General features: G+C 37.5%; 1 protein-coding gene across 28 annotated transcripts in view; it reads left to right on the top strand.

Moving 5' to 3' along the window:
* The window catches only part of Ubap2l (ubiquitin associated protein 2 like), a 45407-nt gene that overhangs the window by 4668 nt on the left and 27801 nt on the right, over positions 1–12938 (top strand). For 9 of the 28 annotated variants that reach the window (XM_046421679.2, XM_046421678.2, XM_046421675.2 and 6 more), the window contains exons 1-7: positions 290–425; positions 1843–1920; positions 2726–2836; positions 8730–8898; positions 9301–9396; positions 9838–9883; positions 10218–10330. In XM_046421679.2, the coding sequence (XP_046277635.1) occupies positions 336–425; positions 1843–1920; positions 2726–2836; positions 8730–8898; positions 9301–9396; positions 9838–9883; positions 10218–10330 (703 nt within the window). In that variant the 5' untranslated portion in view covers positions 290–335. Of the gene's footprint in view, positions 1–289; positions 426–1842; positions 1921–2725; positions 2837–8729; positions 8932–9300; positions 9397–9837; positions 9884–10217; positions 10331–12215; positions 12276–12938 lie in introns of those variants that run through there. The other 19 variants (XM_046421660.2, XM_046421668.2, XM_046421659.2 and 16 more) reach the window with 4 other exon arrangements.

The raw sequence follows: 12938 nt of genomic DNA, 5'->3' as shown, positions 1-12938 counted from the left end.
ACACTCACTCCCAACCCCTGCTTTTTTTTTTTTTTTTGGTGGTATTTGGGGTGGAATCCCCTAAGTGTGTTCTGCCATTGAGCTATATCCCAAGCCCTATACATTATTGTGCAAAGGTGAATTAACAGCCATAGTTCCTTAAGGAAATTATCAAATATGTCTCAAAAATAGGTGACTTTTTGCTTTGTTCCTTTAAAGAAATCAAGTGTTTGGTGGCGAAGGTGCTGATGAAAGAGAAGTTAAAAACATTTTGCCTATATTTTAATGCCTAATTTTTTTTTTTTTTAATCCTCAGTATTCTACCTTGTAAATACTGTTATTTGTATATACTGTAAATGATGACGTCGGTGGGCACTAACCGAGCCCGGGGAAACTGGGAACAACCTCAAAACCAAAACCAGACACAGCACAAGCAGCGGCCACAGGTAAAAGAACCCAAAGGCTATGGATTCATGGGTAACTCTACTGGTAGATAGGGGTTTGGGGGTTTTATTCTTGTTAGTCCTTGGATTTCTTTTGTTTTCTTTTTAAAGGGTGAGATAGCTCTCAATGACATGCTGCGATACAACATGCTTTTGTTGTTGTTGTTTAATGCTACATTGTAAGACTTATGGCTCCAGTTTGAGTCCTGTGCTGCTTTGTGTCTCTAACAGGTGTTTTCCTTTTATCATCTGGACCATTTAATAGTACATTTCTTGTTTCCTAGGCTTTCTTCTACCTTGACATCTCTTTAGTCAGCCTTTGTCTTGACAACTTTTCCCTTCCAGATTTTGTCTTTCATTCTAACAATTGAGGCCCTCTAGTTCATTGTTTAGTATGAGATCTTAAGGAATAAATTAACCTCATGGGTATTAAGTTTGATTTAGATGTGGTCTGTTTTATAACCAGTAAAGATATCTAATGTGAATGATACCTAATGTGAATGAAGTACTTAATGTTTGGCTGTGGTCAGATATGTTGAATATGTAGGACTATAATTTTTCCTTAATGTGCTTTTATTTTTTTAATAAGATTTGATTGAATCTTTTTAAAATATTTTATTTATTTATTTATTTTATGTGGGGCCTGAGAATCAAGCCCAGTGCCTCAGACATGCTAGGCGAGCGCTCTACCACTGAGCCACATCCCCCAGCACATTTTTTTTTTTAAAATATATCTTTTTTAGTTGTAATTGGACACAATACCTTTATCTTACCTGTTTATATTATGAGGTGTTGAGGACCAAACCCAGTGCTTCTCATATGCTAGTTGAGCATTCTACCACTCAGCCCCAGCCCCTGTTTTTTTTTTTAAACAGAAAATTCTAGTAGAATTTTCACAATTAATCTCTTAAGAGGTTAGTATTAGTAATTGAAGAAATAAGAACTGGGTTTATATATAACTTTGTAAATACATTGATGTGAATTAAGGGGCAGATATTCCAAAGTGCTATAATTCCAAGATGAAAGCCCCTTTAACGTGAACATTGATGGAAAAGCTCCCAGTTCTTTTTTGGATTTTAGAATGAAATAGTTACAGGTTTCCTCTGTTTTTGTTATTTTGCCTATTTAACTATCTTTAAATTATTTTGCAACAAGGAAAAAAAAACTAGGGTGATGGGGAGAGTAAACATTGCTACTTAGATCCATTTTATTTATTTTTTAAAAAAATATTTATTTATTTATTTTTCGGTGGACACAACATCTTTGTTTGTATGTGGTGCTGAGGATCGAACCCGGGCCACACGCATGCCAGGCGAGCGCGCTACCACTTGAGCCACATCCCCAGCCCCAAGATCCATTTTATTTCTCTAAACTCTTGACTTTTGATTGTTTTCTTGGTCTCATCTCACTCAATTCCTAGGCCACTGCGGAACAAATTCGACTTGCACAGATGATTTCGGACCACAATGATGCTGACTTTGAGGAGAAGGTGAAACAAGTGAGTGCATCACTATTTGCTATAAGCTAATAGAAAAGAGAACCACCTGTGAGCATAATGAAATATCATAGATGCTCACCAGGATTCTTTGTGCCATGTATATTGAAGTAGTTGTCCTGAAATATGGTAGATCAGGCCAATAAATATGTGCTTTCATTGTCTGATTTACTGTGTCCCTTTGGATAAATACGTTGTTCAAAAAGATTTTAATTTTTTTAAGCTTTTTTAAACATTTTTTTTTTTTTTTTAGTTGTAGATGGACACAATACCTTTTTTTGTTTATTTTTATTGTTTATGTGGTGCTGAGGATCGAACCCAGTGCCTGACATATGCTGGGCAAGCATTCTGCCACTGAGCCACAACCCAACCCCAAAGAGGTTTTATCTTAATTATAACTTTATTGAATGACTGTTGGTGCCATTTTATGTGTAGAGGAATGGTTTTGGGAGTCAAATCCAGGGCCTCATGCTTACTGAGCTACATCCCTGGCTCCATTTGATACCACTTTATAGCAACTTTGAGCAGTTTGGGACTTCAGAAATAGGTAAATTCATGGTATGCTAAAGTCTGTATGTTTTAAGCTTTGATTTGTCATTTGATGCCTAATTGTTTGATTGCTTTGTAAATACTTGTGACCCCATCCCTAATATTTTACTGTTGGAAGTAGATTTCCAAAATTTTAATTGTTTTGCCCCTCAAGCCTTATGGTTCTTTGAGTCTCAACTGGTATCTCCTGTCTTTATCTATTTACCTTTTGTGTGGAGTGTAAGTTTATTTGTGATGGCTGTTGATTTTTCTTTTTCAGTTGATTGATATCACAGGCAAGAACCAGGATGAATGTGTGATTGCTTTGCATGACTGCAATGGAGATGTTAACAGAGCCATCAATGTTCTGCTGGAAGGAAACCCAGACACGGTAGAGTGCTAAATAGTGTTTTAGAATGTGGGTCCTGGGTTGGGAAGCTAGTAATATTCTAAATATAACAAGTGGGATAGTCGACTTCAACCAGTATACCTTATTCTCCAAGTTGAGGAGGGAGCTTTCTTGGAGATTATTATCTTGCAGGTTGCAAATACTTAAAATTTTTCTTCAAGAGGATAATAGTCATAGGAAAAACAGGTAAAATTAGTATCTTCTAATTGGGTTTGGAATAAATTATTCATTCCAGACTAGTGACTATTTTTGAGGCTTGGGTTAGTCTGAATGAATTAGAAGTGCTACTTGATAGCCTTGGTTATTAATCATGGAAGATTTCTGCTCACTTTTTTTTTTTTTTTTTTTGAAGTACTGGGGATTGAACCCAAGGGTGATTTACCACTGAGCTACATTCCCATCCCTTTTTAAGACAGTCTTGCTAAGTTGCTGAGGCTGGTCTTGAACTTGCAATCCTTTAACCTCAGTCTCCTATGTTGCTAGGATTACAGGTGCGCTATTACTCCCAGCCTCTGCTCACCCTTTTTTGTTGTTGTTGCTGTTGATCAAAATCACAAACTATACAATTCAGAACATTTCCATTAATATCACCTTTATATTGCACAATACTGTTGAATTGCCTGAACTTGGTTGTATTGAGATAGCAAAGAAACAAGCTTTAATAAGTTTTTTTTTTTTTTTTGGGTGTAGATTGTAGATGGACAAAATAACTTTTATTTATTTATTTATTTCCATGTGGTGGTGAGGATCGAACCCAGCACCTCACATGTGCTAGGCAAGCGCTCTACCACTGTGCTACAACCCCAGCCCTTAATGAATATTTTGTGATTTTCTTACACCTTATAACTTTTGTGGGTTATTCCCACAGTGCTTACTAGAGAACTTCCTTAAGTGAGCACTGGAGCATTTTGAAATAATTTTCATTTATTTATCTTACACTGGGGGAATCTTTGGTTGGAATAGAGTTCATCCTTAGAGTTATGAATTTCCTAAGGTTACAGTGTCACATCAACAGAATACTAAATTGTCTATTTCCTTGAGACACTGGGAAATAATAGTGAAAAACTTTATAAAATAATCGAATTTAAGTTTGTGGGATTTTTGGTGTCCCCTTCCAAAAAAAAAAAAAAAATTACTCCTGGATTACATTCTGTGTAATTGTTCTCATTAGAAAATTCACTGCTTGGACAATCAAGTCACAATGCCTTTGGTCCACTTGTTTACACCAAAATAATCTCCTCAAGGTATTCTTTTGGTGGGAGAGGTTGGATATCTCATGCTTTTTTAAAAGTCCACAAGTCACATTTTTCTCACCTCCAGCATCTTCTGTCTAGTGCTACAAGTTTGACCTTCCAGGGGCTGGGGTTTTGGCTCAGTGGTAGAGCGCTCGCCTAGTATGTGAGAGGAACTGGACTCCATTCTCAGCATCGCATATAAATAAATGAATAAAATAAAGTTTGACCTTCCAGAGCATCAAAAAGGAAAAAAAGGTAGAGAATATAGGCTTATGCCACAAATAAACCAGCTACTAGAAAATCAATGGGAAGCAAAGTCATCTGCTGGGGGTGTTGGATGAATTTGAGTGGGTGAGATCATATCAGAAAACTGGCAGAAGATAATCGTAATTATTTTTCTTTATAGAACCCATCTGGTGCCTGCAGCTAATGTATACACAGGGGAGGGAGACAGGTGACAGGTTCCTGAAATTTGCCAGGTTTTGAGACAGATTAGCATAAATTCTAGAAGCTGTTTTTAGTCTAGTTTCCAGAGTTCCTGGTGCAGATTTAGCTATTGGGCTATTATAATTTACGAATTAAAGCTACTATAGTATCAAATGACACTTCCAACTAAAATGTGAAATAAGACTGGGTTGGAAGAGTATATATAGCAGGGAACTGCTTAGGACTAGGTAGGTACCTCATCTTTTAAAAAACTTTTTTTAGTAAACTATTATAGATTCTTTAAAATATGTTAATATGCTTTAATTTTAATTTGGGGGGCAAGGGGTGGAGATTGAATGCAGGACCTCACATTTGCTAAGCATGTGCTCTCTCACTGAGCTATATCCAAGCCCTGAATTCACTTTTTTTTTCTTAAAAAATTAAAGTCTTTGGTAAAATAAACATAAAATTTACCATTTTAACTATTCTTTTTTTTTTTTTTTTTTTTGGTACCGGGGATTAAACTCAGGGGCACTTGACCATTGAGCCACATCTCCATCCCTATTTTGTATTCTTTTTAGAGACAGGGTCTCACTGAGTTGCTTAGCGCCTTGCTTTTGCTGAGGCTGGTTTTGAACTTGTGATCCTCCTGCCTCAGCCTCACAAGCCGCTGGGATTACAGGAGCGTGCCACTGCGCCCAGCATTTTAACTATTCTTTTTTTAACTTTTTTTTAGTTGTAGTTGGTACAGTGTCTTTATTTATTTATTTTTATGTGGTGCTGAGGATTGAACCCAGTACCTTACATGTGCAAGGCAAGTGCTCTACCACTGAGCTACAGCCCCAGCCCTTTAACTCTTGAATGTTTAATTCAGTGACATTAAGTACATTCACAAAGGGTGCAGCCATTACTGATTTTTCCAGAACTTGTTCATTGTCCTAACCGGGAATTCTATATGTATTTCATAACTCTCCATTCCTCCCTTCCCCATTTCCTAGTAACCTCTACTATTTTCTGTTTTCTATGAATTTGCCTCTTTTAGGTAAAGGAGAAGCATACCGTGTTTATCCTTTGGTTTCAAGCTCATTCATTTTCCATATTTTCAAGTTTCATTTATGTTGTAGGATTTCATTCCTTTTTAAGAATGAATAGTATTCTGTTCACCTTTGGAGGCTGAGGCAGGAGGATTTCAAGTTCAAAGCCAGCCTCAGCAACTTAGTGAGACCCTAAGCAACTCAGCGAGACCCTGTCTAAATAAAATATTAAAATTGGCTGGGGAGGCCGGGTACGATGGCACACATCTGTAATCCCAGCAGCTCAGGAGGCTGAGATAGGAGGATTGCAAGTTCAAAGCCGGCCTCAACAATGGCAGGGCACTAATAAGTAACTCAGTGAGGCCCTGTCTCTAATAAAATACAAAAATAGAGCTGGGGATGTGGCTCAGTGTTTGAGTGCCCTTGGGTTCAATCCTGGACCAAAAACCAAACAAACAAAAAACGGGCTAGGATGTGGCTCAGTGGTTAAGCGTCCCCTGGGTTCAATCAATCCCTGCTACCAAAAAAGAAAAGAAAAATGTTAATGATAACTCTGTTGTATGTGTATACCATGTTTTATTTTATTTATCTGTGCGTCTATTGGTGGACACTTAATTCTGTGGAAGTTGTAGACATTATAATACTTCATTTCCTAAATTTTTCAATATATGACTATAATTACTATTTTCAAGTTGGGTGTGGTGGCATATATTTGTAATTCCCAGTAACTCTGGAGGCTGAGGAAGGAGGATCCCTAGTTCAAGGCCTACCTCCACAACTTAGTGAGACCCCCATCTCAAGAAATAAAAAGGGCTGGGGATGTAGCACAGTGGTAAAGTGCCCCCCTGAATTCAATCCCGAGTTTCAGATAAAAAATACTATTGTAATCCTGAGAAAAGTAACAACAGTTTTATATTGCCTAGTACCTGTTTTTTAATTTTTTTTTTTTTTTAGTTTTAGATGAACACATACCTTTAATTTTTATGTGGTGCTGAGTATCAAACCTAGTGCCTCACACGTACAAGAAAAGTACTTTACTACTGAGCCACAACCCCAGCCCCTGTTTTTTTTTTTTTTTCCCCATTACTAGGGATTGATTCAGGACCTTTCCCATGCTAGTCAAGCACTCTACCACTGAACTAGATCCCCAGCGTTGTGTTTTCTTTTTTTTTTTTTTTTTTTTTTTCAGACAGGGTCTTGATATGTTGCTCAGCCTGGCCTTAAACTTTGAACCCTCCTGCTTCAGCCTCCCCAGTAGCTGGGATTACAGGCATGTACCATTGCACACTGCTTGCTGGTTCATATTCTTCAAAGTTACCAGATATTAGATAGCTGTTAATGAGTGAGCACCAGTGCCATAGTTCTTTCAGTTACAGTAACTAAGATAGTAAAGGTATAATAGTCTTTTTTTGTTCTGGAACATTTGTAACAGGTGTTTTGTGAAGAGATATGTAAATTAAAGTGTGCTTTTTTTTTTTTTTTTTTTTGTATTAAGGATTAAACCCAAGGACACTGCACCAAGTAAGCAACCTCACTAGCTCTTTTTATTTTGAGACAAGGTCTTACTCAATTCCCAAGGCTGGCCTCAAACTTTCCATCCTTTTGCCTCAGCTTCCTGAGTCCCTGGGATTACTATGTGCCATGATTCTTGGCAGTATGCTTTTTTTTTGTTTTGTTTTTTGTACTGGGATTGAATTTAGGGACACTCAACCACCAAGCCACATCCCCAGCCCCATATTGTTATAGAAATAAACCTTTACTTTGTTTCTTTATTTTTTATATGGTGCTGAAGATCAAACCTAGTACCTCACACGTGCTAAGCAAGTGCTCTACCACTGAGCCACAACCCCAGCCCCTGTATTTTGTTTTGTTTTTAAATTACTAGGGATTGATTGAGGACCTTTCCCAGGCTAGTCAAACCTTGATTTTTTTTTTATTTTTTATTTTTTAGTTGTTGAGGGACCTTCATTTTATTTATTAGTATGTGTTGCTGAGAATTGAACCCCGTGTGTCACGCGTGCCAGGCAAGCATGCTACCACTGAGCCATAACCCCAGCCCCCTGTATTGTATTTTATTTAGCCATACGGTCTCACTGAGTTGCTCAGTGCCTTGCCATTACTGAGGCTGGGTTTGAACTCACAACCCTCCTGCCTCAGTCCCCTGAGCAGTTGGGATTATAGGCGTATGCCACCATACCCAGCAATATGCATGTTTTTAAAACTTTAAATTTTCAAGATTTATTTTTCTAAGGAGTAAGTGTTTTGCAATTGTATTTAGGATATTTTCCTTACTGTGGATTTTACCTCCTATAATTTAGAGAACCTGGGGTACTCTACTACTAAACTACATCCCCAGCCTTTTTTATTTTGATCCATGGTCTTGCTAACTTACTGAAACTGGCCTTGAACTTGAACTGTGTGTAGTAGGATATACCATGTAGGTTTGTATAAGTTGCACTATGATGTTCATGTAACAATGAAATAGCCTTGTGATGCGTTTCTAAGACTATAATCCTGTCATTAAACTATATTCTTTTTAAATTGGAGTATATCAATTTAAGAAGTGTGGAGAGAATATAGTGGATAAAACCTGGATGGAAGGCCTCCTATTATCACTGTGTCTCAGGGCCAGAGCTGCTGTTAGTGTCTTTTAAATATGTGTGCATGTGTGTATAATTATTGCTTTTGTCCTAAATTTTTCCCAAGAGCCAAATGCTGTTCGTGCATCCTAAATTTACAGATAACTTGTAAAAACTTCCAGTTAGTTTTCCTTTTTGCTTTATTTTATATGAATAAGAATGTAAAAAGTTGGTTTTGTGTGTGTGGGTCACTGAATCCAGAGGGGCTAGTTATTTTAGTCTAGGAAATGCACTTGATAGGCACAAATAACTAGGTTCTTTGATAGGCTAAGTGACTGAGCTGGATAGAGATCTTTTGAAAGTGATACCTGTAATCCATTACCTATAGGTACCTCCTCTTCAAAAATAACTTTAATTTTGGCAGAGATAGGTATACAGTTGGTTTTTAGGTTGTGTCTGTGCCTTCCATTTAAACAGTGAAATAAACTAATGGAAATGTTTTAAACATGGATGCAGAAAGAATAGTCAGTTGTCCAGTCTAATATCCTGATAGCTTGCAGTCCATATTAAGATTAGACATGAAAGTTCTCCTCTTCTTTAGCATTCCTGGGAGATGGTCGGGAAGAAGAAAGGTGTCTCAGGACAGAAGGATGGTGGCCAGACGGAATCCAACGAGGAAGGCAAAGAAAATCGAGACCGGGACAGAGACTATAGTCGGCGACGTGGTGGGCCACCAAGACGGGGAAGAGGTGCCAGCCGTGGACGAGAGTGTATGCATGGGGCTTTATCAAAACCAGCTGTGGGTCAGTAATGTCCAGATTCCAGGGATGTGTCAGGGCCCTGCTAGACAGGACCCAGGAACCATGATATCACCTTTGTGTTTTTCTTGGCATCATGTATTCTGAGATTCTGGTATCTCTTGCATGTAGTCTTTTCTAGCAGCTGCCACTAGTCTGGCATAAAATTATCCTTTATTTATTTATAAATTTTGATTATAGCTCTCTTTTGTGGCCCATCTTCAAATCTTTGAGTATTCCTTATGTCCCATCATTCCAAGCTCACATTGTCTTTTTTTTGTCTTTGTGACACTTTATTACATAGCATTTACACATTTGTATATATCCTATTGATCCTTCTCTGGCCATTCTCCCTTCCCACCTTCCGTATTTCAGTTCGGGGTCAGGAAAATGGATTGGATGGCACTAAGAGTGGAGGGCCTTCTGGAAGAGGCACAGAAAGAGGCAGAAGAGGCCGTGGCCGAGGCAGAGGTAATCAATTGTGGAGGGATGGGTATTGGGGGCAGGTTACTCTTCAGTTCCCTAGGGGTCTTCCTTATTTAAAAGTAAATTAATATGGAGACTGGTTACCTTAATTGTTGAGGTCTCATGCATATACTTGAGATTGCTGAAATGGAAAATGGAAAAGAAGGTAGATGTCAAATTGAGTTTTTATTGTTGATGTTATTGTTTGCTTGAAGACCCAGCAGTTTGAGCCGCTAAAGAACTATCTGTCAACACTAATGATTGTCTTACTCTATTAACTGATGTGATACATGGGATTGAGAGAAAGAAAATCTGATACTATGAGCCACTTACTGTTCCGCAGCTGCCTCAGCTGGAAAGGTGGTTTTATATCAACTTCTAAATATTTCTCTGTCCCTCTGTTTCTCTCTCTCTCTCTCTCTCTCTCTCTCTTTTTTTTTTCTTTAGGAGGCTCTGGTAGGCGGGGAGGAAGGTTTTCTGCTCAAGGAATGGGGTACGTTTCTTTGATCCAATGTATTTAACTTTTCCCCCCTAAGAATATCCAAAATGTGATTAGAATGATTTCTAGATTATTTAATCAGAAAGATGTGTAGATTTAGGGCTCATTCCTCAGGAATACTACCTAGGTCATTAATCTCTTACCATATTGTATACATTGATATTTGGGTAGGGTGATAAACAAAGAAAAAGTAGACAGCATATAGGATTATAAAATGGGATATGATTGATCTGTACTAAGAAGATAGTATTCCGATTATCCTTTGGGTTAATATTTGCTGAAGCTGCTTAGAGGTTAGAGACTCTTTTAAGCTTTTATTTTTTTTCAGAACCTTTAACCCAGCTGATTATGCAGAGCCAGCCAATACTGATGATAGTTACGGTAATAGTAGCGGCAATACGTGGAACAACACTGGCCACTTTGAACCAGATGATGGGACGAGTGAGTAACCATTTACTGTTATTTATTTCTTGTCTCTGGACTTAAGGAATTTTTTTTGTGTGTGTGTCTATGTGTATGTGCATTTTTGGGGATTGAATTCATAGCTGCCTCCTTGCTAGGCAAACACTGTACCATTGAGCTATATCCCCAGTTCAGGAAATAATTTTTTCGAGGTTACAGTTAAATTTAAAAAGTAAAAGAATAGTGTTTAGATTTAGAGATCTGGGACAAAAGCAGTAGCAATTAAATTATTGTGTACTGATTACTTACCTCGTGCTTATGAGCCTAATATATGTGCTATTTCACTCGGTCTCTTCACTGTTTATGAAATAGACATTATTTATCATCACTTTCCTGATGATAAAACTAAGACTGAAAGAGGTTACGAATTTGCTGGTAGTTGAACTTAGAATTTTATGATTCTAAAAGTCTATCCTCTTACCGTAATATCATGTGGCTGCTGTTAGTTCCAAGCGTTTCCTAGAGTTTATTTTGGGGTAGCATTGGTTTTTGAAAAGTTATCTAAAATCAGACAATCACTTAATTAAGTCTTTACTTGTAGAGATGAATAATCAAAGTCCACAACTGTTTGTTGATTTGTTTTCTGGTACCAAGATAAGAATATCCTTTTTTTTTTTTTGCCTTCATTTTTGAGAAATCTCAATAACTGAGCAAGAATGAATTCTCTGACCTCCCTCTGTCTGTCTAATAGCCTTCTTGCTCTGGTGAATATTATGAGATTTGGGTAAGAGCTTTTTTGCTAGCTGACTCTGTGTCTGCATCCAGATAGGATGTAAATGCTTAAGGGTATGTTAGACTTGTGGGATAAACCCAGATGTGTTTTGGAGTAAAAGGTACACGTGTTGCTTTTAAAAATAGTAGCCTCTAGGCTTCCTGTGAGATCATCTACCTTCTGGCAGAGCCAGCACATGAGAGCCTGAGGCTTTTCCTCTTGTGAAAGGATCTAGCTTAATAGTAGGGCCTGAAATAGGCTCTCTGACGCCTTATCCATTTAAATTTGCCTAGTTTCCTTTCAAAGATCAATTATCTTTATCTCCGGATCTTTAGGAGGGTCTTTGGAAAAAACAACTTGTATTCTGTTGCATACAAGATGTTATACCTTAGGTTTGAAAGTTACCACTTTTTGTTTGCCAAACTGCTACTTCATGAGCTCATTTTTAATATTTCTCATGGGGGGGAGGGTGAAGTGGAGGTATTGGCAAAAGATAGGTATCTTGTTAAGTTTCACTATCATTCGGCTATAAAATGTTCCAATCTCTTTTACCTTCCTATACTTAAGAGACATTAGAAGTGTTCTTCATTCATTTCCTGATGAATTTGTAGAGGTAGTATAGTAGCAGTCTCAATGTCAAAAGTTACTATTTTCAAACTGTTTGTTCTGGGCTATTTGGCTTTTCAATCTTTGCCAGAAAAGATGATAAAAATTTAAGCTATCTGTTTTTAGTTGGGAATATATATTCATTCGTGGCATTTCAGTTCTTAGCATTAGGATCTGGTTGGAAATACAGGGTATGATGATGTGAATTTTTATGTCTGGTGAGTAGAAAAGTAGATTTTAGAAGTCTGGAATCAGAAATCAGTGATGTGTGACTGAAAAAGATCATCTTGTTAGTGTTAAAGTGTTGTATACTTCATGCATTTCCATCATTTTGATTTCATGATGTGACATGCCTTCATGCATGACATTTTTTTGTGTTTTCATAATAGTGAACTTCAAATTGCCTTTTTAATTTAAAAATAAATTCAAACCTACCCTTAAAATATCCACAGGTACAGTGGGAATTATGTATTGGGGGCAGATATTCTCATTCACATGCAAAATTTCACTGGTTGTTTTTTTCTTTTCTTTTCTTTTTTGTTTCAGGACTTGATTTCATTGGGGTTGAGGGGTCAAATTATCCCCGAAAATTTGAGACTGCTCCTGGTATGATACATCCAGGCGCCTAACTGCCCCGGATATTTTTATAGATTTTTGTGAACTGAAATATCTGTGGATATGTCATTTTTCTGTCTTTCTGCTGCTTCTTTCTGCATTTTTCTCATATTCTATGCCCACTTGTTCTTATAACTTTGTTCGTTAAATCAATATTTGATATTTAACATACAACTGTGCTTTATGCTGTGGGAATGGAAACCCTGATCTGTTGGCCAGAGCGTTTCCATCTTAATATTCCTTAATGCTTCCTCAACATAGTTCTCGTTGTAGCTCTGACTGTACTTCCTGTATAGGAAAGTATCAAGTAGGGATCTACACTCTTCGTTTCTACCTAGTTGAATTCAACAGAGTGTACAGAGAATATTCTTGCATAAAGGGCATAGATCAGATAACCCCTTATGTCCCTTCTAAGGCTAAGATATTAAGTGCAAACTCATTTGGGTTCCATTTAGCCAGGATGGAATGGGTGTCAATGTGGAGAAAGAGTGGTATCACCAGAGAGGAAGAGGAATGTGGTTTGTAACTTGTCTAGAGATTGGACTTTGGTTTTAAAGGGCATTGTCATTATTGAGTGGTTTGGAATTTCCTTGGTACACTTTTAAGACTTCCTGGGAAGACCATTACAATAAATGTATTTCCTGTAGGAAACAA

Source organism: Marmota monax, unplaced genomic scaffold (assembly GCF_021218885.2).
Source record: "Marmota monax isolate L192 unplaced genomic scaffold, Marmota_monax_Labrador192_F-V1.1 WCK01_AAM20220418_F8-fsc00108, whole genome shotgun sequence".
NCBI classification, from domain to species: Eukaryota; Metazoa; Chordata; class Mammalia; order Rodentia; family Sciuridae; genus Marmota; species Marmota monax.
This window is presented reverse-complemented; position numbering and strand designations above follow the sequence as displayed.